This window comes from Antechinus flavipes, chromosome 1 (genome assembly GCF_016432865.1).
Source record: "Antechinus flavipes isolate AdamAnt ecotype Samford, QLD, Australia chromosome 1, AdamAnt_v2, whole genome shotgun sequence".
NCBI lineage: Eukaryota > Metazoa > Chordata > Mammalia > Dasyuromorphia > Dasyuridae > Antechinus > Antechinus flavipes.
Window position 1 is genome coordinate 283,900,616 of NC_067398.1, and position 25,243 is coordinate 283,925,858.

Consider the following 25,243-nt stretch of genomic DNA (forward strand, 5'->3'; position numbering starts at 1 on the left):
GGTTTCTTGGGAGGCTTCTGGAGGCAGCCTTAGTTTCATTTGAGTGTAATAATCACCTCAAATGCAGCTAGCTGTTAAAAGCTCAATCCTTTATTGTCTCCTTCAAAATAGCCTGGTTAGCTTTCTTAGAGGCCTAACACTCTCCTTAGTTCCAAGAGCTCTTGAAGCTTGTCCTTTGCCTCTGCCAGCTTCAGCCTCCAGCTCTTTCTGAATCTTGATTCTACTCACTCCTGACTGAGGCTCGTCCTTTTATGCTCTTTTAGAGATCTGAACTCAAAGGTTGACTCCTCCTCCAAGAGTGGGATTGTGGAAGGTGTAACTTGTGAATTTCATACTGAATCTTGACTTGTGAATCTCCCAACTTGTGAACTCTAATGTGTGAAATCTCAAAGGTATAAACTTAAGTAAAAAAGCATTGTTTCTATCAATTCCAGTGAGTTACCACTTTGTAAGAATTCTAACAATATAGTATTGTTGTTGAAGTATATAATGAATCGGAACAGAAATGAGTGCAAGGGATAATGTTGTAAAAAATTACCCTGGCATCAGTTCTGTCAATAAAAAGTTATTTTAAAAAAAAAAAGAAGTATATAATGATTTCCTGGTCCTGTTCATTTCACTCAGCATCAGTTTATGGAAGTCTCTCTAGGCCTTTCTGAAATCATCTTGTTGGTCATTTCTTACAGAACAATAATATTCCATAATATTCATATACCACAATTTATTCAGACATTTTCCAATTGATGGGCATCCACTCAGTTTCCAGTTTCTGGCCACTACAAACAGGGCTGCCACAAACATTCTTGCACATACAGATCCCTTTCCTTTCTTTAAGATCTCTTTGGGATATAAGCCTAGTAGAAACACTGCTGCATCAAAGGCTGTGCACAGTTTGATAACTTTTTGAGCATAGTTCCAAATTGCTCTCCAGAATGGCTGGATGTATTCACAATTCCACCAACAATGTATCAGTGTTCCTGTTTTCCCACATCCCCTCCAACATTCTGCATTATCTTTCCCTATCATTCTAGCCAATCTGAGAGGTGTGTAGTGGTATCTCAGAGTTGTCTTAATTTGCATTTCTCTGATTAATAATGACTTGGAGCATATTTTCATATGGCTAGAAATAGTTTCAATTTCTTCATCTGAGAATTGTCTGTTCATATCCTTTGACCATTTATCAATTGGAGAATGGCTTGATTTCTTATAAATTAGAGTCAATTCTCTACATATTTTGGAAATGAGGCCTTTATCAAAACCTTTGACTGTAAAAATGTTTTCCCAGTTTATTGCTTCCCTTCTAATCTTGTCTGCATTAGTTTTGTTTGTACAAAAACTTTTCAAGTTGATATAATCAAATTTTTCTATTTTGTGTTCTTCTTTGGTCACAAATTCCTTCTTCTTCCACAGGTCTGAGAGGTAAACTATCCTATGCTCTTCCAATTTAGTTATAATCTCATTCTTTATGCCTAAATCAGGAACTTATTTTTGACCTTATCTGGTGTACGGTGTTAAGTGTGGGTCAATGCCTAGTTTCTGCCATACTAATTTCCAATTTTCCTAGAAACTTTTGTCAAATAGTGAGTTATTATCCCAAAAACTGGGGTCTTTGGGTTTGTCAAACATTAGATTATTAGAGTTATTGGCTATTTTGTCTTTTGCCTTTCCCCATTTTTCAGTATCAATAGCTTGTTTGAACTGAAGTTGGAATTATTTCAGTGGTATCTTGAACTTACATAATTTTGAGCATATCTTTCTATTTTGATATTGATTTTTATCTTTGTTCTAACTTATTTATAGTTTGACTATACACAGACAATGTCCATGACTAAAGTTTTAAAACCAATCATTTTCTCTGTTAGTATATAAAAGTAGCAGTGGTAAAGCTCAGAAGCATCAAACTTGAAAAGCCCTTAGTGCCTTCAGCCACATTAAAATGTAATAGGAAATGTTTAACAAAATGAATAAATGTAATACAACATTGATAAGGTTAATGTAGTAGCTAGAGCTGGCCTTACAGCCACAGAGAGCTGGTATTGGAGTCATAAAGACTGAAATTCAAATCTTTCCTCGGGGACACACTGACTTTGTGAATCTGGACAAGTCTTCAATGCTCTGGGTAATTTTTTAAGACTATACTTTGCAAAAAAAAAAAAAATCACCAGTCTACACTCGTAAAGAGAATGTCCTATTTGGACAGCTCCTTATATCAGTGAAATCATAAGTCTAGTCTCTCTCCCTCCTAAGATATCATTCTTCGTGATGTCTTTTAGTACTCTTTGTGTTCAATGCCTTTTGAAGGTATTCTTGAAGAAAGTATTCATGATATATGTGTGTATTTTGTATAGATCAAAAAAAAAACTGTGGAGTCTTTCATTTCTTGATCTTGAGCCATATCTTGCAACATTTTTGCCAAGGCAATTGTGAAATTTTGTTTAAGGATTCTGACTTCTTACAAGTTTGTTTATTTGGGGAGGGGTAGGATAGGTTCCTACTTCTAAAAAACAACACAGCATAATTCAAAGAGCTAGGAATTTAGAGCTAAAGCAACTGACTTCAAGTCTCATTTCTGCCATTTATTAATACTATAACTTAATATCTTTAGGTCTGTAAGTTTCTTCAGCTCATAAAATGAAGATACTAGTATTTGCACTATCTAACATATTTCCAGGGTTATTGTGAGGAAAGGGTCTTGTAAACATTAAATTGATATGTAAATGCAAATTGACACTTTCTTTTTTCTAAACTTGTTTAAAATCCCTAAATAACAAATTAATTTTCCATCTCTTGTCAGTATTTCATTAACACTGTGTTTTATAATCTTCCTCAGACTTCTCTCCCTATTAGTGGTGATCATATGAGCACCCTTTTCACACATGATTTCTAGGACTTGAAAAATCTTTTTTCTTTTTTATATGTTTATGTTATATTTTTCTTGTTTTTCTGTGATGCTATTTATTTCAACTTTCCAGGAGTGGAGAGAAGTGAGAATGTACATGCTTAAAGGACGAGAAGTTTATATAAATCACAGTCTCAGGAGAATCACAACTGTTAGATGAGCCAGTAAAAAAATTAATATTTTGATTCATTGTCACAGAAGAGCATAGAAATCAGTGGGTTGGAATAACTTTCAGATAAACCAAAAGTTTATTGATACACAGTTAACAGAATCACTAATTTAAATATGACACAATCAAAGGTATTTATATGAAATGAAGAGATGACTGTATGTATATATGTTTAAACTAGGATTTGAGATTATCTTCATCTCATCAGTCAAAATAATCATCATATTTATAGCTAACATTCATATAGCACTTTGACATTTACAAAATTATTTACAAAAATATTATTTTATTTTACCCTCACAACAATCCTGGGAAGTAAGTGCTATTATTATTCTCATTGTTGTAGTAAGGAAACTGCAGAATAACAGAATTAGTGTCTTAGGCAGGCAGGATTTCAATTTAGGTCTTCTTCACTATAAGTCCAGCATATTCTTCTTACTGTGCCACAACTCATCTATGATAATTATGTCATAAGCTTTGTTTTTTACAGACAAGTGCGGCTACTAAAATTCTAGAAATCCTATAGGTTTTGGGAGGGTTCATTGGACCATAATAATCTGTTCTGTCTTCAGTGAATCAATGGTATCAAAAGGTATCAAACACATGGCCCACAGGCCACATTCAGCCCATAACATCCCCAAATGCAGCCCTAACCAGATTAAAATATAATTTGAAAATATTTAACAAATATAATAAAACATCAATAATATTATGTTTTTAAAACAAAATCAATATATATGATCTAGAGTTTAATATTACTTGTCTTATAGATATGGCTTTCCCCTATACTGGTAAAGATTAAAACCCAATCACATATAATATTTTCATCTTTCCTTATTCTTACTCATGTTTTTGTCCACCGCAGTACCACCTAATGTACAAGTTCTCTCAATATTTCATGGGTACCTTGGCAACCCTTAAACTGTCTATATGTTATCCACATTTTATCCTTGCTACTTTCCTCCATGCGTCATAAATGACCCTTATAATGCTTTTATGCCACTTCTCACATGGAAGTTACTATAGCACTCTGTTAAATCTACTAATAGCCTGACTCCTTTTTAGGTCACCTATATTCATGATTCTTCTGAGATTCTAATATTCTACAATTCACAGCCATAAAGCACCATTGCGAGAATACTGGCATTGAAAAGATAGTTTATTATAGCAGTGAGTGTTATGATTATTGAAAATGTTGCTTTACTTAATCCTCCCATAGTCTTAACTGAATGAGTTGCTGCTTGGTCTAGTGTGTACCTAAAAATAGCTAAGGAAGACCACTATTTCTGTTAGAGAGGTACAGGTTGGTTGGACAGATGTATTATCTCTAATAAATACTTTTATGCTGTTGCAAAGTATGCATTTAGAAAAGTTTCAGGCATGCAAGTGAATTATATTCAGACTATTTTAATAGCAGCAATTTATGACACAGGTATAATAATAGCTTTTAAGTAACTAGAATTAAAATCCCATGGTGTATTTCATTATCAAAGTACTTTAAATAACAAATATTTTTATATAGTATGTGCTGCTGTGAGGTTACTTAACATTATGAGAAATGCCACCAATGTATAATAAAGCCAAATTTCAAGAGAATTTACATGTGAGGGAAATGTTTTAAGACTTCATTAGAAAGCAAGGAGACATCCAAGCAGATATAATCCATGTGTTTAAACAATCTCGTGATTAATAATTTTTAACCCTTGCAATATAGTTGGAAATAGGATAACTTTTTTGCTGTTCAATCAACAAAGATTAATTAAATGCTTACTATTTACCAGGCATGTAAGTGTGATTAAATTACAAAGAAAGTCCAAAATAACCCTTTTCCTCAAGGAATATGCATTCTAATTTGACTTCTTTCCTAAAAGACACCATCTAGATTCTCCTTAATCTCTCCTTTCTCCTTCCTGTCTTTTATCATATCACTCTGTGTTCTAATGAATCCTATATCCATTTGCTATAGGTATAATTCCTAGACACTCAACTTTCTGAACACTATAATTATTGAGAAGAAAGGAGAATAAGAAGAAAATAATTTGTTAACACAGTGTGCTACATAGAACCAGTTCATATAGACCTGGGGAACTGATTATTGAATTTTTAGTATCAACATTTATACTTTGAAAATCAGCAGATTTACAAGTCAGTTTGTATAGGTCAAGACTATAATGTCAAGGTAGCAAGTATCTGGGGACAGGTGTTTTCTGCACTAGGCCTGTGATTTCATTGGTCTAGGGTAGGCCTTCTTAAGCTTTTTCCATTTATGACCCTTTTTCACTCAAAAAATTTTACAAAACCCTGAGTATATAGGCATAAAATAGACATACAAATCAAACATTTGCTGATAATAATCATAATTTTGTAATCCACCACATTCAATTGCATGGCCCTATATGGAGTCACGACCCAGTTTAAGAAACTAAGGTCTAAAGTGCACCCAGTGAGGAAACACCCTCTAATAGGACAGGGTAGTGTTAGATTTATTACTTACTGCCTGAGGCACTAAGGATAAATGACTTGCCCAAGGATATACTGTCAGTATATGTCAAAGTCTGTATTTGAATTGAACCCAGTATTTTTTAAAGACTAGCTATCTCTCTTTCCATAGTATTATTGACACTTATAGAAACCTTTTAATTTTAAAAAAAGTTTGGTGTGGTTAGGAGCCTGGTTTTACCTTTGCCTTTCATTTACTTGCTGTGTGAATTGGATTTAAATAGGGAAGAACTATGCAAAGTCAGCAGTTTCATTTTAACCTCCAGAGCCATCTGGGTTTATTAGATATAAATCAGAACAACTGAAATGGCTCTGGATGCAGTGATAGACCATGGTCTTTTTAAGCTAAGGTTTTCAACAGGTGTAACAACCACGCTAGCACCCAGGACACCCCAGAATCAACTGGAGTCAGGATAAGCAAAAGTCTATCTTTATTCTTGGTTTTTAGGGGTAGAAGTAAAGGGGATGGAAGAGAATCTCTGCAAGCACCTTCTCCCTCGTCTGCCACCAAGAGTGTATCCCTGGCTAGTGTATCCACCCCCAGTCCCTCCTACAATCCTTTATACACCAATCATTGAGCCAGTACGGATAGTGGAAAGGACCATTTTCCAAGCATATGTCCATCAGTCCAATCAGTAGTTACCCTCAAGCGCTCAGCAGTCCTGACCTCAGTGCCTTGATTCCATAGTTTCACCACTCTACATCTCCTGCTTTCTTTTGTTTTAGAGCACAGATGGTCATGCCATCCCTGACTTCTCAGGATGGTGAGAACCCCCAAAAGGAGGTGATCACACCCTCCCCGACATCTCAGGAAGGGAGATGAAAAGCACCAAAGTGAAGTGGGGATTGCTAGCAGGTTTCTGGGCTGAAGGCTCTTATTAGAAAAAGCATGCACAAACCCATCAGCATGGGAGATATTACACAAGCACATAGCAATAATGCACAGGCTATTAGTGATGACTCGCCCCACAGTCAGTACAGGCTCAATATGGTGTAACAGACATGAATTGTATATGCAAGTAGTGATATAACGAACAATATAAATCAATATGGTATTATAAGAGATTTCCAGAAGTCCTAGAAGGAGGGATGTAAACAGCAGTCACATATACGCCTTCTTCAGGAACTAATAAATAGTCCAAAACCAATCTATTGTCCATTGCTTCACATGTCAGGGAATCCAATGATCCCTGAAAGTTTTTGAAGTCCTGCAAAAGTCTCATCATTTCTCAGAAAATCCAATGATTCCCGAGGGTTTTCAAGTCCTACAACAGTCTTATCATATCTCAGAGAATCCAATGATTCCTGAGGTTTTTGAAGTCTAACAATTTTTGATGTCTATGAGTCAAACACCATAACTGCCATGATCTTTCAGTGGTGGGCACAGTCAGCACGGAACCACCCAATGTTTCTTGGGTCTTCTCCTTTGTTTCAAGGGTCTGCTCTGTCTCTCTCCGATGGACAAGGCGAATACAGCTCATTGTCACCCATCTGATTCCTTCTCCACCTGTGGAGATATAAGCAAACCCTCTCCCCCAAGCAATTAACCTATCTGGTCCCTTCCATTCACCACTTTCTAGGTCTCTCCACATCACCTGGCGATTATCTAAAGATAGTGGAGCTGCTTGCACTGGACATTGCCCTTCTGGTGGGTTATAAAACCTGTCTGCTGGAGCCAGTGCATCTTTGTCAAAAATCAAGAAATTAATAGTATAAAGAGTTAGATTTAGAAGTTCTCTAGGGTTACCTCTGGCTCCCCATTTCTTTTGTTTTTGGAGAAATGTCTTAATGTCTCTGTTTCTCCTCTCTACTATTGCCTGTCCTTGAGGATTAAAGGGTATGCCAGTGGTGTGTAAAATCTTATACTGTGCACAAAAGTGTGCAAAATGTTTAGAGGTATATGCAGGTCCATTGTCTGTCTTTATGGCTTGTGGCATACCCATAATGGCAAATGCTTGTATAAGGAATTCAGTGACCACTTGGGCTGTCTCTTTTGTTGCTGGTATTGCAAAAGTGAATCCTGAAAAAGTGTCTATCACAATATGGGTAAAAGACAAACGACCAAAAGATTTATAATGGATCACATCCATTTGACAAATTTCACTGGATCTCAAACCATAAGGGTTCTTCCTCTTGCAGTGCAAGAGCATGGAAAGGAAGGTAAGCTATACAGGCTTTTACTATGCTCCTTGCTTCCTCTCTCATTATTCCAAATTGCAAACGTAAAGCTCAAGCAGCCTGATGATATTTAAAATGAGATTCTTGGGCTTCTTGAAATAAAGGAGTATTGGCCAGCATAGTTAGAAGGCTATCTGCCTTTGAATTACCATCAAAAATAGGACCTGGAAGTCCACTATGGGAGTGGACATGCAAAATGTAAATATTACCTGGATGCTTTCTCACTTGCTCTTGAAGTTCCTTGAAGAGCTGATAGATATTAGAGGCTATAAATTTTAATTGGGCTGTGGCAATTCTTTGTACCACACCTACTGAATAGGCCGAATCAGATATTATATTTAATTCTCCTGGATAATCAGTAAGAGCTAGAATGATTACATACAATTCATTCTTCTGACTGGACTGAAAGGGAGATCTGACTACTCTCTTTATAATTAAGTCACGAGAGTATGTAGCACAAATATTATGTTTGGATGCATCTGTAAAGATAGTAGGTCCTTTAAGAGGAACTTTAGAAACCTTCTCTTCAAGAATCAATTGCCAATTATGTAATAGTCTGGTTATCTTTAATGGAGACCCATGTGCAAAATTTAGAGCCATGGCCAATAAAATTTGCCACTCTGGGATGGTTTCATAGCATACATTAATTTGTGCATTAGTATAAAAGGTATATATCTTGCCAGGTCTTATCCCAGATAATTGTACTGCTTGCTTAATGGCCTTTAATAAAATTCTAGCCACAAGTACTGGGTAAGGAGTAAGGCTTTGTTCTAGTTGTGCCAGGAGGTTCACCCACTCTATCACACTGTCTCCTTGATGAAGGATTTCTGTGGGTGTCTCTTGTGTAGCAAAAACTGATATTTCCACGGGTTTTTGAGTGACCCTTTCAACCACATTGGATAAAGCCAATTCAACTTCTTTGATTTAAATACTCATCCTATTTCCTGGTTACCAGAGACTTCTTCAATGAAGCTAGGGTTCTCAGTTCCCACACTTGGGTGCCAAATGTAACGATCATGCTAGCACCCAGGACATCCCTGAATCAGCCGGAGTCAGGATAAGCAAAAGTCTGTCTTTATTCTTGGTCTTTAGGGGTAGAAGTGAAAGGGATGGAAGAGAATTTCTGCAAGTGCCTTCTCCCGAGAGTGTGTCCCTGGCTAGCTTTTCTCCACCCCTTAGTCCCTCCTACAATCCTCTATACACCAATCATTGAGCCAGTACGGATAGTGGAAAGGACCATTTTCCAAGTATATGCCCATAGAGTATCATCCAATCAGTAGTTAGCCTCAAGCGCTCAGCAGTACTGACCTCAGTGCATTGATTCCATAGTTTCAGCCCTCTACAAACAGGTCTCAGTTTGACTAAGGCTTTCAGTGATTAAGACTAGATAAGAAAAAAATGGGGAAAGAATGGCCCTTTTTACCTGTTAAAAAATTTTTTTTGATCACCAAAAGCTTCCTAAGGCAGCAATCTGATAAAGTTTATATATGTACAGTAATTTTAAACATATTTCCATATTTGACATGTTGTACAAGAGAAATCAGATCAAAAGGAAAAAAAAAACACTAGAAAGAAAAAAAGCAGAGAAAAAAAGTGAAAATACTATGCTTTGATCCATAGTCAGTTTATAATTCTCTCTCTGGCATTTTCCATCCCAATGCTATTGAAATTGTCTTAGAACACCACATTGCTGTGAATAGCTAAGTCCATCATAGTTGATCATCATATAATCTTGCTGTTACTGTTTACAGTGTTTTCCTGGTTCTCCTCACTTCATTTAACATCACTTTATTTAAGCATTTGCAGGCTTTTTTGCTCATCGTTTCTTATAAAACAATAATATTTCATTATATTCATATATTACAGCTTATTCAGCTATTCCCCAGATAGGCATCTGCTCAATTTCCAATTCCTTGTCACTTCAAAAAGAGCTGCTAAAAAATTAAGAAAACTCTGAGATAACACTACACATCTCTCAGATTGGATAAGATGACAGGAAAAGATAATGATGAATGTTGGAGGGAATGTGGGAAAACTGGGGAAAACTGGGACACTAATACATTGTTGGTGGAACTGTGACTGGTTTCAACCATTCTGGAGAGCAATTTGGAATTATGCTTAAAAAAAAGTTATCAAGCTGCGCATGCCCTTTGATCCAGCAGTGTTTCTACTGGGCTTACATATCAAGGAAATCTTAAAAGAGGGAAGGGACCCATATGTGCAAAGATGTTTGTGGCAGCCCTTTCTGTAGTGGCAAGAAACTAGAAACTGAATGGATGTCCATCAATTGGAGAATGGCTCCGGATACAAAATAAATCCCCATAAATCCTCAGCATTTTTATACATCACCAACAAAATTCAACTGCAAGAGATACAAAAAGAAATTCCATTCAAAATAACTGTCAACAGCATAAAATATTTGGGAATCTATCTACCAAAGGAAAGTCAGGAATTATATGAGCAAAATTACAAAAAAGTTTCCACACAAATAAAGTCAGACTTAAATAATTGGAAAAATATTAAGTGCTCTTGGATAGGCTGAGTGAATATAATAAAGATGACAATACTCCCTAAACTAATCTATTTATTTAGTGCCATACCAATCAGACTTCCAAGAAAATATTTTAATGCTCTAGAAAGAATAACAACAAAATTCATATGGAACAACAAAAGATCGAAATCCTCAAGGTAATTAATGAAAAAAAAATCAAATGAAGGTGCCCTAGTTGTACCTGATCTAAAACTATATTATAAAGCAGCAGTCACCAAAACCATTTGGTATTGGCTACGAAATAGATTAGTTGATCAGTGGAAAAAGTTAGGTTCACAAGATAAAATAGTCAACTATAGCAATCTAGTGTTTGACAAACCCAAAGATCCCAATGTTTGGGATAATAATTCATTATTTGACAAAAACTGCTGGGATAATTGGAAATTAGTATGGCAGAAATTAGGCATGGATCCACAGTTAACACCATATACCAAGACAAGATCAAAATGGGTCCATAATTTAGGCATAAAGAACTAGATTATAAACAAATTAGAGGAACATAGGATAGTTTCTCTCTCAGACTTGTGGAGGAGGAAGAAATTTGTAACCAGAGATGAACTAGAGAGCATTACTAATCACAAAATAGAAAATTTTGATTATATGAAATTAAAAAGCCTTTGTACAAACAAAATTAATGCAAACAAGATTAGAAGGGAAGCAACAAACTGGGAAAACATCTTCACAGTTAAAGGTTCTGATAAAGGCCTTATTTCCAAAATATATAAAGAATTGACTGTAATTTATAAGATATCAAGCCATTCTCCAATTGATAAATGGTCAAAGGATATGAACAGACAATTTTCAGATGATGAAATTGAAACCATTTCCACTCATATGAAAGAGTGTTCCAGATCACTATTGATCAGAGAAATGCAAATTAAGACAACTCTGAGATATCACTACACACCTGTCAGATTGGCTAAGATGAAAGGAAAAAATAATGAAGAATGTTGGAGGGGATGCGGGAAAACTGGGACACTGATGCATTGTTGGTGGAGCTGTGAACGAATCCAACCATTCTGAGAGCAATCTGAAATTATGCCCAAAAAGTTATCAAACTGTGCATACCCTTTGATCCAGCAGTGCTACTACTGGGCTTATACCCCAAAGAGATACTAAAGAAGGGAAAGGGACCTGTATGTGCTAAAATGTTTGTGGCAGCCCTGTTTGTAGTGACTAGAAACTGGAAAACGAATGGATGCCCATCAATTGGAGAATGGTTGGGCAAATTGCGGTATATGAATGTTATGGAATATTATTGTTCTATAAGAAATGACCAGCAGGATGAATACAGAGAGGCTTGGAGATTGGAGAGACTTACATGAACTGATGCTAAGTGAAATGAGCAGAACCAGGAGATCATTATATACATCAACAATGATACCGTATGAGGATGTATTCTGATGGAAGTGGATTTCTTCGACAAAAAGATTCCACTCAGTTTCAATTGATCAGTGATTGACAGAAGCAGCTACACCCAAAGAAAGAACACTGGGAAATGAATGTAAACTGTTTGCATTTTTCTTTTTCTTCCCAGGTTATTTTTATCTTCTGAATCCAATTCTTCCTGTACAACAAGAGAACTGTTCGGTTCTGCCAACATATATTGTATCTAGGATGTACTGTGACATAATAGGACTGCTTGCCATTTTGGGGTGGGGGTGGAGGGAGGGAGGGGAAAAGTTGGAACAAAAGTGAGTGTAAGGGATAATGTTGTAAAAAAAATTACCCAGTCATGGGTTCTGTCAATAAAAAGTTATAGTTATAAAAAAAAAAAAAGAAAAGAAAAGAATTTTGGATCAGTTCACAACTCCATCAACAATGTATTATTAGTATCCCAGTTTTCCCAAATACTCTCCAACATTTATCATTATCTTTTTCTGTCATCCTAACCAAGCTGAGAGAGATGAAGTGGTACCCCAGAGCTGTCTTAATTTACATTTCTCTAATTAATAGTTATTTAGAGCTTTGTTTTATGGCTTTAATATCTTCATCTGAAAACTGTCTGTTCATATCCTTTGACCAATTGGGGAAGACTTGTTATAAATTTGAATCAGTTCCCTATATATTTTAGAAATGAGGCCTTTATCAGAAATGCTGGCTACACTAATTGTTTCCCACGTTTCTGCTTCCTTTCTAATCTTGACTGTATTAGTTTTGTTTATGCAAACCTATTAAATTTAATATGATCAAAATTACACATTTTACATTTCATACTGTTGTCTAGTTCTTCTTTGGCCATAAATTCCTCCCTTCTCCAAAAATCTGACAGGTAGATTATCCCTTGCTCTAATAATTTACTTATCAATCATCTTTATGTCTAAATCATGAAACCTTTTCAACCTTATCTTGGTATAGTGTTAAGGACCATGCCTAACTGAAGGGGCAGGTCAATTCTCTGAGAGCCTCCACAGCTGTGAATCATAACACTTGAAGGAGTTGCAAAACAGCCTTTACTAATGCAGTTGTTCCTTATGGATTGGGAATGAAATAAATTGGAGGCAATAAGGAAGAGGAGGGAGTCAGAGAACACAACTGCTTCTCAGTCTCCTTACATCATCATCATCATCATCATCATCATCATCATCATCATCATCATCATCATCCTCTCACATGAAAAGATCCATTCTACAGGTCTGAGTTAGACTCCAGCAGCCACTGGCAGATAGTTCCTGTATCACAACAGTATAGGATGTGAGATGTTGGTCTATGTCTAGTTTCTGTTATACTATTTTTCAATTGATTCCACTGATCCATTTCTCTATTTCTTAGCCAGTACCAAATAGTTCTGATAACTGCCTCTTTATAATATAGTTCTTTGCTTCATTTCTTACCCAGTCTTAATCACTGGTTGGGCATTACCTCAGTCAAACTGAAACTTGTTCAAGACTTTATCTTAAAAAGGCCAGGTGGCTTAATCTATATCTTGGCAATGGACTAGACGGCTCTGAAGGTGAAAGTGCATCAGGTGACCTTGCACAACCCTCCCTTCCTCATTTAAATCCAATTCACTTGTATGTCATGCCATCACCACATTGATGTCATGGTCTTCTTCCAGAACAAAAGAAAAAGAGTAACAACTTGTTTTGTGACTGGGCAAATCATTTGGCTGCTCTGGGCTTCATTTTCCTCAATGATAGTGAATAATCTCCAAGGTGTAATCTCATGCTGAAGGATCTGTGGTCAACTTTTGTATCTCCCTTAGGACACTCAGAATAAGTAGATTTAGTTAAACCCATTTAAATCTTTATAATGACATTATACACTATGTTAGATACAAGTGTCTTCATTAGATGACCAGATGAATTAAAACATCACTTGATCAAATTCCTACTACTAATCTGGGATGTGTACTATTTATATACCTGTAGAGATCCTTGAATATTTTTGTAAAGTACACAAAAATCTCCATAGATCATGATGATGTCTTATATGTTGCCCATAAATGCTAGTCAGGGATAGCTTAGATGCCCTGTACCTTGTAACCCAAGTCACTGTTTTATCCAAACTGGAAAAGTGCAGGAATACTGATAGTTCCAATCTAGTTCTAGTCTCCTTCTAAGAGATGTTTGGATGCCAACCACTTTTATCAATGCTACATTTTAAGTCAGGAAGCATTTCATTTCAATCATGTCCAATTCTTTGTGACACCATTTAGGATTTTCTTGGCAAATATAATGGGAGTACTTTTCCATTTCCTTTTGTAGCTCATTTTACAGATTAGGAACTGAGGCAATCGGGGTTAAATAATTTGCCCAGGGTTACACAACTAGTAGCATGTAAAGTCAGATTTGAATTCATAAAGATAGGTTTTCTTAATTCCAAGCTTAGTGCTCTCTCCACTGTACCACTTAGCTGCCATCTGTCAGGAAGACTTGAGTTCAAATTCTGCCTCCCGTCTTTACTAGATATGTGACCCTGGGTAAGTCACTTGACCTTTGTCTGCCTCAATTTTCTTTTATGTAAAATAAGAATTGTAAAAGCATTTACCTCCCTGGGATATTGTGAGGTTGAAATCAGATAATATACATTAAATGCTATATAAATATTAGCTAATATTTTAATATTTAAACATGTCACACTTCCTTTTCTCATGTTGTACATATTAAACTCTTTTTTTAATTTCTAGGTCATTATATTTATGTGGATTCTACCTTTGCCAAGCAGGGGGAGAAAGCAGTCCTGCTGAGTCCTGACCTGCAGGCAGAGGAGTGGAGCTGTCTTCGGCTAGTTTATCAGATTACCACATCTTCACCGTTTCCATCCATTCCCAGCCAGCTAAATCTCTATATTAGGTTGGCAGGAGAAAATTTTGATCATTTGCTGTGGTCAACCAAGGACTCTTCTGATAGCTGGCTCATAGCCAGCCTAGATTTGCGAAATAGCACTAAGAAATTCAAGGTAAGTGAAATAAAGGCACAAATTTCTTTATGTATGTTTCATGTACTCCTAGAATCTTGCTTAAAATTTCTGGCATAATGAGTGTTTTGCTATGTTGGGAATTTGTATTTGTTTAGAGGTGAGGGAAGGTGTTTGAAACACCATAAAGAAAAATTAATGATGAAAAATTATATTGTGTTCCCTAAATTAGATTTTACTGGACCACCTCTTCACCTATTTAATAGGATTTTCAAATATTAACAAGCTTGTAAATTGTCTCAAGTTGAGCTTAGCAAGCAATGGGCTTTTAGAAGCATTTTCATTTTCTTATAATTTGATTTTATTCTGCTAATGTATACATATATATCTTTTATATAATTACTTGCTACAAATTTAGGATGATACGTAAAACTATTTTTTAAAAGATAAAATGTAAGTATTTTGAGAAGAACCACATCTAGAGTATATGTTCGTAATTTAGAGTATATGTTCATATTCTAGAGTATATTTCCCTTTCAAATACTTAGAATTTCTCCCTAGAAAGGTTAAAGAAGGGAGTTAATGAGACAAAGGATGCCTCTTCTAATTATTCTTCTTCCTCCTCTCCAGTCTTTTAAACCCCAGAGTTGGACTCACATAAAATTTTCCTTAGCCTTTTTTCCTACTTTGGGACCAATTGTGCCCAAAGATTGACCCCAGACCAACTTTGTTGGTGGTGCTATTTTGAGCTGCAGACTACATTAAATAAATGTACTTCTTTGTTCCTTATCAACTTGTTCCATAACCTTCCTTTTGATACTACAATTGTATAACTCAGCTTACTCTGGTTCCTGAACCCCAATCTTGCTACTATGCCATATCTTATATTTTTGGAACTAGGTTTGAAGTCTTCTTCTTAGATCTTAGTCCCTGAAGCTGTATTCCTAACATTCATTGATCAATTTCCTGATGCTATCTTTTGCCTCTTGACTGACACTAGACTATCTAGATACTTAATCAGCCTATCATTATTTAACTATCAGTGGGCTTACTTCATTTCACTTACCTTTTTAAAATTTAACCTAGAAATATAAATTCTAAAATTACTGTCTTTCTAAAATTTTACCTATTACTTGAGGTATTCTGGAGTTTCACTGATTTTCAATATGAATATATATATATATCTTGAACATGACAAGAGAGCTAGTTGTTAAACATGTACTAACATACCCTTGCTTGTTAACAGAAACTCAAAATTTTCATTTGCTTCGGGTTTCTCTTATTGTCTACTCTTAGATGCAGCCAAATGGTTCTTTTTAGGTATCCCTATTCTTGCTCAACCTATCCCTAGAATAAATAAATAGATTGATATAACTCCTGGGAAAAGTACAATGTTAGTGTGAGAAAGTGACTTAAGGACACAGATTTTCAAGGAAGCAGTTTTTATTTGTCTTCTTTCCCCTTTTCCCCTACTTACATTTCTGACTCTAAAGACTTAGTAAAAAACATTGAGATACTAATTAATTCTTTATTTCCATATCAAGAATAATAAGAGAAAGGCAAAGTAAAATAATTCTTAGCTTTTGCCTAATGCCTATCAGATAATCAAAGATGGAAAAAGACAAAAAAATTTTATATGTGGGAAGGGCCATAGGAAGACACGTACACTAATATATGGTTGGTGAAGCTGGTATTATACAAGAAAGGCATTAAACTACATATATTCCAATGACCCAGAGATATCACAAGGAAAACAAAGGCAGAATGACAGGTCTCAAATATATAAAAATATTGGTAGCAGAACTTTTTGTTATTGCAGGAAACTAGAGCAAAATGACCAGCTATCCACTGGGGACTGATCAAACCAGCGGTGACATATGAAAGGAACAGAACATTATTTTTCTATGAAAGAAACTACAAAATTGAAGAACTCAGGAAAATGAGGAAAAATGTATATGAACTGGTGTGAAATGAAGTGAGCCCAACTCAGAATAGTTTACACAATGATCACAATGATGTATCATGCTCAATCTCTTTCAGGCAGTTAAGTGGCATGGTAGATAGAGTGCTAGGCCTGGAGTCAGGAAGACTCATCTTCTAAGTTCAAATTTGGCCTCAAACACTTACTAGCTATGCAGTCCTAGGAAAGTCACTTAACCCTGTTTGCCTCAGTTTCCTCACATGTAAAATGAGCTGGAGAAGGAAATGGTAAACCACTCTAGTATCATTGCCACGAAAACCCCAAAACAAATCACAAAGAGATAGGCACAACTGAAAATGACCACACACACACACACACACACACACACACACACACACACACGAATATAAAACAATACAAAAAAAAACTTCAATTACTACATTGGCCAAACATGTCTCCAAGTGAAATCTTGGCAACATGTCTCCATTCTCTCATCTGTGTTAGTGGTAGATTATAGATAAGTAAAGAATGAAACATCATTAGACATAACCAATGTATTGATTTATTTTGCTTAGTTGAGACCCTTTCTTGTAAGGGAAGCTATATTGCCAGAAGTAAGAAGGGTAGAAAAGTCATTGGAAAGTTGTGCCTATATTTAAAAACAGTATCAAGCATATATTGGATTTCTTGCCATCTAGAGGGGGGGGTGAGGGAAGGAGAGGGAAATTTGGAACACAAGGCTATGCAAGAGTCAATGTTGAAAAATTAACCATACATATGTGTTGAAAATAAAAGGCTTTAATTAAAAAAAATAAGCAGAAAAAATAACACTATTAATAAAAGATTTATTTTTTAAAATTAACTGCTAGAGCAGTTTCATGACAGCCTTCAATAGTAAAGTTAACTCTTCTTTTATTGCCCAAGCAGATTAAATTGTGACTTCAGCTAGAGTGGACTAGCAATTGGTGGTACAGGTGGTACCTCTAGAATCAGAGAACTTGGATTCAAATCCTGCCCTATTTTCTCTCTAGGTGACCCTGGATAAACCATCTAATGTCCCTGAACCTCAATTTTTTCATTTATAAAATGAAGGAGTTGTATTAAATGTCTTTTGAGACATCCGAGACTAAACCCATGATCCTATAAATGGCCAGCTAGGCAGTGCAGTGGATAGACCACTGGGTCTATAGTCAGGAAGTCTATTAAGGAGTCAGCTCAAATACTTCCTCAGACACAATAGATGTGTGATCCTGAGGAAGTTACTTCACGCTATTTGCCTCAGTTTCCTCATCTGTAAAACAGGATAGCAAAAGTGCCCACTTTGCAGAGTTGTTGTGAGAATAAAATATTTGTTAATAATATATGTTAAGTGCTTAGCACTATGCCTAACACATAGCTGGTGATATAGAAGTTTTTTATTATTATTATTATCATTAATTTGATAATGACCTTGATCGGTATATATTAACTCTGTCTTTTTTCATAGAAGAGTGAAGGTGTTCTCATACTCAAGCACAGCACCTTTCTTAATATACATTCTTCCATGTGCATTCTTTAGAGTAAGAGTAATGATATCTCAAACAGTAACTAAATAGAGATTAATGGAGGTATTTTGTCTTGAGTTAATGAAGAGCCTTATGGCTAAATTATTGAGGAATTGAAAGGGTGATCATAAAAACATGAATTTAGATAAACAATTCTCTTCCTCTTCCTGTGTTACACAGATATTAATAGAAGGTATACTGGGGCAAGGAACTATAGCCAGTATTGCAGTCTTTGAAATTAAGATGATGACTGGATATTGTATTGGTAAGTGGTTTTTCATTTCCCCTGTTTTAAACAATGTTTGCTAGAAATCTACTGTTGCCAGGAGAAATGTTCTAAGCAGACACTGCTTACTCTTGAGATGAAGAAGTCTGGAAAGGCAGCTAAGGCAAGGGGAAAACACTGGACTAGAAGTTAAGAGATTTGGATTCAAGTCTTGTTTCTAACACTAACCAGCTGTGTGATCTTGAGCAAGCTGCTTCACTACCAGGGGCCTCAGTTTTCTCATCTATAAAATTGTATAGAGTTTAGATCTCTAATTTCCTTTCTGTTTTTTTCATTTTATGAATTTGGCCTCTAGCAAATCTCTGCAAAATGCCTTAAAGTTTTATGGCTAATTTTTTTCTGTTTATATTCAAAAGACTTGTCCTTATTGTCCTCAAAGTACTAAACTAAGGAAAAGGAAGAAAAACCTTTGTGGCTTCTATAATGTAATAGTCATTGCCTAAACATCTACAAGTTATAATAAGAATTTCTAGCTTGCTGCACCTTTTGTTCCAACTGCTGAGGAAAATAGACATCATCATTCTACCTTCTGAGTATCTCCTATACGCTTCAATGTTCCCTTCTTCCTCATCATAAATATCAACAATATAAGCAGAGTTGGAGACAGCCAAATTTCTGAAGTCTCATTTCTCATTATTGAACTCCTAGTGCTGGTTTAAATTTAAAGGGTATAAAATATTGTAAACTTAATTTTCCTTTTCTTCACAGTTAAGTAGTTTTATACTTCCCTTCACTTGATTTGGGCCATTCTAATCTTCTCCACCTCTTCTATCATTCCCACAGTTACTTATAATTCTCTTGATTAATCAAAGGTCTTTTCACCTTTTCTCTCTCTTAGTGCTAGTGGGAGAGGATAAGAATTTTTAAATTGTATGCCTTGCTTCTCATGACATTTTTGTCTCAACCTTAATAGGAATCATGAGACTACAGATTTAGATCTGGAAGGGAATGAAGGGATCAGTTAGTACAAACCCTCTAATTGAGGAAACTGAGTCCCCTATAATCATCCATCTATACCTAGTAATCATAAATCAAAGAATCATATATTTAGAGCTAGAAAAGACTTTAGAGGCTATGGAATCCAGCTCCTTTATTATTATTATTATCTATAAATTATAAAACTGAGTCAAAAAAATTAAATGCTTTGCCTAAAATCACATAGACAGCAAGTGTCTGAGGTGAGATTTGAACCCAGCTCTTGCTAACTCCAAGTCCAGCACTCTGTTCCCTATTAACACTCCTGTCTAGGAAATGGAAGAAGGGGAATGGAGTGAGATTGGGAGTCCAAGAACCCTAAATGTGTTTTTACTGATATTAGGAATGGCCACCATCAATGCATGTTAAGAGTTATTTTTCAACTTGTAGTCTTAGGCAGTTAGCTGAGCAGCTGATAATTTTGGTGTCTGACCCAAAGTCATAAACCGGCCTGAATCAAAAGGTGGCCTTGGATTCAAACCTACCTGATTCAGAGACCAGTTTTTTTAGTTATTTTACTATACTAAACATCTACAAGTTATAATAAGAATTTCTAGCTTGCTGCACCTTTTGTTCCAACTGCTGAGGAAAATAGACATCATCATTCTACCTTCTGAGTATCTCCTATACACTTCCAATGTTCCTCATAAATATCAACAATATCAGCAGAGTTGGAGACAGCCAAATTTCTGAAGTCTCATTTCTCATTATTGAACTTTGGAGACTGTCATCCATTTTATTCCTTTCTTACTAACCTGGTATTTTTAAGAAATCTAACATGGACAGTTCTGATATGATGTTGTCAGTGGGATAAAGAACAGAGCAATCCAACCATGTAAATTCATGAGGCCAGACCTTCCTTTAGGTTCTGACAATAGATGTACTGGGGTGTGATTGGATCTTTGTTGATATGTTTTTTTCTGCTCCTCACCTCCCACCTCCCCCCACCTAATTATAGAGTGTGACTTTGAAGAAAATCATCTTTGTGGTTTTTTAAATCGTTGGAATCCCAATGTGAACTGGTTTGTTGGAGGAGGAAATATACGGAATTCACATTCGATTCTTCCTCATGATCACACACTCAAAAGTGAACTGGGTAAGTCAGGGATTCATTTTTTAAAAAGGTAATTGAGTTATCTATCACTAGCTTACTTCAGTGTATTTAGGCTATATTTACCTGTGAATATGCCACATCTTTCCCAAAGAATGTAAGTTTTTGTGAGGGCTGGGACTGACATTTTTGTCTTTGTGATTCCAGAACTTAGCACAATATTTTGCACAAAGTTGATAATTTTAAGTATTATAAATATAAATAAAATAAATACTTATAAGTATTGTTTAAATATAATAAATATTTGGCTCATTAATGCTACAAATCATTTTTGAAGTACTAAATATAAATAGAGTAGGAAAATTATACTGGAGTACAGTTGTGCATAGACTTATTTTGGGGAGCTTTAAGGGCAGCATCTTGTATCATTCTAATCCAAGAGGATTTATCCTCTTGTGTTATGTTTTCATTGTGCTTTTCATCTCTATTCTCTTTTTTTTTCCCCTCTCTTTGTCCTTGAATCCCAAAGATCAATCAGTTCACAAGCATTGATTTGAGTCCCTACTATGTATCTAGACACTGTTAGGCACTGGGGATACAAGTACAAAGAATGAAATAATCCCTACTCCCAAAGAGTTTAAATTCTAATTTGGGGGAGGAAGAGAAGATAAGTACTCACCCACAAATAGATAAAAATTAGTTATCTATAAATACAAATCAAATAAATGAAGTAGTTAAATTATAAGATAGTTTGGGAAGGAAAACTCTAGTAATTAGGAAGAAAATGTTTCAAATGATACTGAACATTATTAGAACACAAATTTTACTTCTTTCTATTATATCAATAGGGAGGTAAGACATTATGTATGTGAAATGTGCTATAAAATGTTAGGCATAGCTATTTCTGCTGTTTTTGATAAAATGTTTTTTTCTTTATTACAAGGGCAAAATCAGTGTGGGATTAGAGTGAGATTCGGGAGAAAGAGATGTGGAATAAAAATAAGTTAATAAATTAATAGTAAAACTTAAATATGAAAAGAAAGGAAGATTATCCTGCTATAGGAGCAGGAAGAAAGATTAGAAGAATAAATCAACATTTAAAGGACCAAGTGACAATGAATATTGATTATCCATAGGAAAAAATGGAAAGATAGGTTGAAAGGTTTCAGAAAGAAGCCTTTTTCTCCCAGGAGGTCTCCAGCCACAGAAAGGAGGTTGTTTCTCACTTTAACCCTTGCATAACTAGATGCATAGATAACTCTATGGCAAAGAATAGAGCCTCTTACTACTTAATATAAACAATCAATTAATTTCTTCCTTTTTTCTGAACTTAATGCTAAATAAGATTAGAATTTCCACATACATCGTAGAACAAGAAAGCATTGTACATGAAACTGCAAATTCCTGTTGTATATGTCTTGATTTTGTTTTTAAGCATGATTATATACGTAGTTAGGTGGTATGGGAGATAAAGCAGGCCTGAAGTAATGAAGACTCATTTTCCTGAATTCAAATCTGATCTCAACCATTTACAGCTGTGTGACCCTGAGCAAATGCTTTAACCCTGTTTGCCTCAGTTTCCTCATCTGTAAAATGAGATGGAGAAAGAAAGGGCAAACCACTCCAGTATCTTTGTGGAGAAAATCCCAAAATAAGTCACAAAGAGTAGGACATGACTGTAAAATTACTAAACAAAATGATTACATTCTTTCTCGGTCTACATGCATGTTATGTGTGTGTGTGTATATATATATACATATATATATATAATATATATATGTATGTATATGTATGTATATATATGTATTGTGTGTGTATTATATTTATACATACACATATGAATATAAATTCACCCTGTAACTTTCAAATCTGTAACTTTACTTTTCTGTGATTCCTTCTGGTTTTCATTTTGTTCTATTGTCATTGGCGGAGGTGGGAAGAGAGAAAACAACTTGCCTCCCATCTTTTCCATAGGAAAAATAAAGAAAAGCAAAACTTTTAAAACAAATGTATATTGTCAAACAAAACAAATTCCCACATTAGTTTATCTAAAAATGCGTATTTTTCCTGAATCTCAGTCCATCACCTATCAGGGAATGGGAGCATTTTTCATTATCAGTATTCTGGTTGAAAGCACTAAAAGTACTCATTTTGATATGATATGATTTGATATGATATAAGGATATCATAGCATCATGGAAGGAGTAGTATCTAAAAGGATGAAAAAATTATTCAGAGGAAAATATTTGAGGATATTATGACATGAGCAAAGGTATGGGGGAAGGAAAAAATAAAATGTGTTCAGGAAGTAACAGTAAAGTTCAGCATAGAAGAGGAGCAGGAAATAAGGTTAGAAATGTATCTTGAAGTCAAATCATTAAAAAATTTGAGGAGTTTATTTATTAAGGAGTTTATACTGAGTAGTCAATAGGAAGCCATTAAAAAATTTCCAGCAGAGCAGTGAAACTATTAGATCAGTGCTTTAAAAAGATTAATCATGCACTAGTGAAAAAGACTAGACAAGGGCAGGTTGGACAAAAGGAACAGAGCTAGGAAAAATATTTCCTTAGATACATTGTTTGTATTTATAGATATAGATATCAATGGGAAGTGAAATCAGAAACTGTTAAAATAAATATTTTCACTTCCTTCTAACAAATGGAATAAATAATATAAATTATATAACTTAGTTATTAATGAAGTGATACATGTCAATGAAGGACATTAGGGTTTTTATAACATTTGCCATATCTTGGTATATGATATGTACATTCCAGGTCCACATAGATTTCTTCTCCTTTAATAACCACAACTGGGACCATGCTTATGTAGATGAGTTAGTTGAATGCTACATGTTCAGTAGATGAAGCCCTGATACTACCTGAAGAGTAGAGTTGGCTTTTTCTATGAGGTTTATGGAATTATTTTTAAATATATAAATTAAATTAATTCAAAGGAAAATATTCAAAACATGGTAAGACTATGGACTATAGATAGGTCAGAGCTGCTTGAGATCAACTAATCAATAAGGAAATTCTGCTGTACTTTCTTATGAACTTGGATTTTTATTTTGCTTTCTTCCTTTGGTACAGCAGACTAAATAATGATTTTTCTTATTTCTGTTTACATAACTGACATTTACATAGAGGCAATTATGTGGCATAGTAGCTAGAGTATGAGACTTACAGTCAGGAAGCTTTGGATTTGAATCCTGATGTAGTCATGAACTAGCTGTATGACCCTAATAAAATCTCTCTCAAACTCATTTTTTTATCTGTAAAATTGTTGAATAATAATATTGTATTGATATAGGAGTCAAATTAGATAGAAAAGCACCTTGCTAACCCTAAAACATATATGTGCATGTATATTCTGACAGAAAAAAAACATACATGTGTATGTTTTAAGATTTATAAAATGCTTTATGGAGAGATGATATATAGATATATCTATCTATAAAGTGGCCTTTATATATATGACTAGATATATAGATTGATTGAAAAGCATTGTTAACCTTAAAACATAAATACACATATGTGTGCTTTTTTGTGAATGTATATACTGACCCTTGCTGAACTTTATGTGTGTATATACATTTAAATATAGATTATTTAGATGATGAATAATCTTTTAAAGTTTGCAAAGTGCTTTATAGATGTAAATATCTGTTTTAAGGTGTATAAAGTGCTTTATAGATATTGATATCAATAGATATATAGACATACCTACATATCTAAAAATAACCTTCATAGAAATACAGAGATATTGAGCATTTTTATAAACTTTAAAATCCTATATAAAGATTAGTTATTACAGAAGATATCCCAAAAATTTTTGTGCAATTTTAAGTTATTAAGGACTTTTGGGACACTGCATAGTACTTTAAAGTTTACAGTGTTTTGCAGACATTATCTCATTTGAGTCTGAAAAAAGTCCCATGAGGTAACTGCTCTTGTTATCCCCATTTTGCAGATGAGGAAACTGAGGAGTGGGAAGATAACTTGAGTTGCCCGTGGTTAACCAGCTAATAAGTTTCAGAGGCTGGCTTAAAAGTAAAATACTTCTGACTCCATGTCTAGCATTCTATCAGACAATTAAAAGTAAAAAAAAAATAAAAATAAAAATTTTAAATGACTTGAATTTTAAAAGCTCAGATGTTGGTAAATAAGGGAACCTAACATGGTTGCATAAAGAAAAGAAATAAGCCTTCTGGAATCTTGATATAAAAATCGACTTGATGAATAAGCAGATATTTAGACAATATGTTGCCAGAAATGTCTGCTGCTAAGGGCAAGAGTGTAGATTCCTTGAGATAAACAGTTTCTTGGGCCATTAATTTGACTGTGGTTTAATTAAGGTCAGCATATGATCCACTCAATGAAAGGTTCCATACTAACACTCTTCTCTTCCCTGTTTTAAAGACATTCATTGAAATCACTGTGGTTATTTTGGAATTCTGCTGACACTCTTTATGTCAGTATGATATAATAGGAAGAACCCTATTTTAAGTCACAATCCTGGTTTCAGTTCCTGGCTGGAAAATTAGCAAGCTATATGACCTTAGACAGTCAGTGGCTTAATCACTGTGGATCTTACCTTTCTCATTTGTAAAATGAGGGGGGTGGGTTAAATTAAATGTTCCTTTCCAGATCTGAAATGTTCTGCTTCTCTGTTTATACAAGACTGTTGAGGTTCAGAAGGAATCCCAAAAGATTGGGGTCAGACTGATTTCTGGCAAAAATTTGCAGGCTTGAACCCATATCCAAGTCAAAGGGCAAAGTTTATTGTAATTGTAACACCAATTAAAGTGG

The 25,243-nt window shown here is 34.9% G+C and overlaps 1 protein-coding gene across 3 annotated transcripts in view; it reads left to right on the plus strand.

Moving 5' to 3' along the window:
• MAMDC2 (MAM domain containing 2) overlaps positions 1–25,243 on the plus strand; it is a 208,874-nt gene that overhangs the window by 81,328 nt on the left and 102,303 nt on the right. For all 3 annotated transcript variants that reach the window (XM_051962057.1, XM_051962048.1, XM_051962042.1), the window contains exons 3-5: positions 14,426–14,697; positions 18,301–18,385; positions 20,340–20,477. In XM_051962057.1, coding sequence (XP_051818017.1) covers positions 14,426–14,697; positions 18,301–18,385; positions 20,340–20,477 — 495 coding nt within the window. The remainder of the gene's footprint in view (positions 1–14,425; positions 14,698–18,300; positions 18,386–20,339; positions 20,478–25,243) is intronic.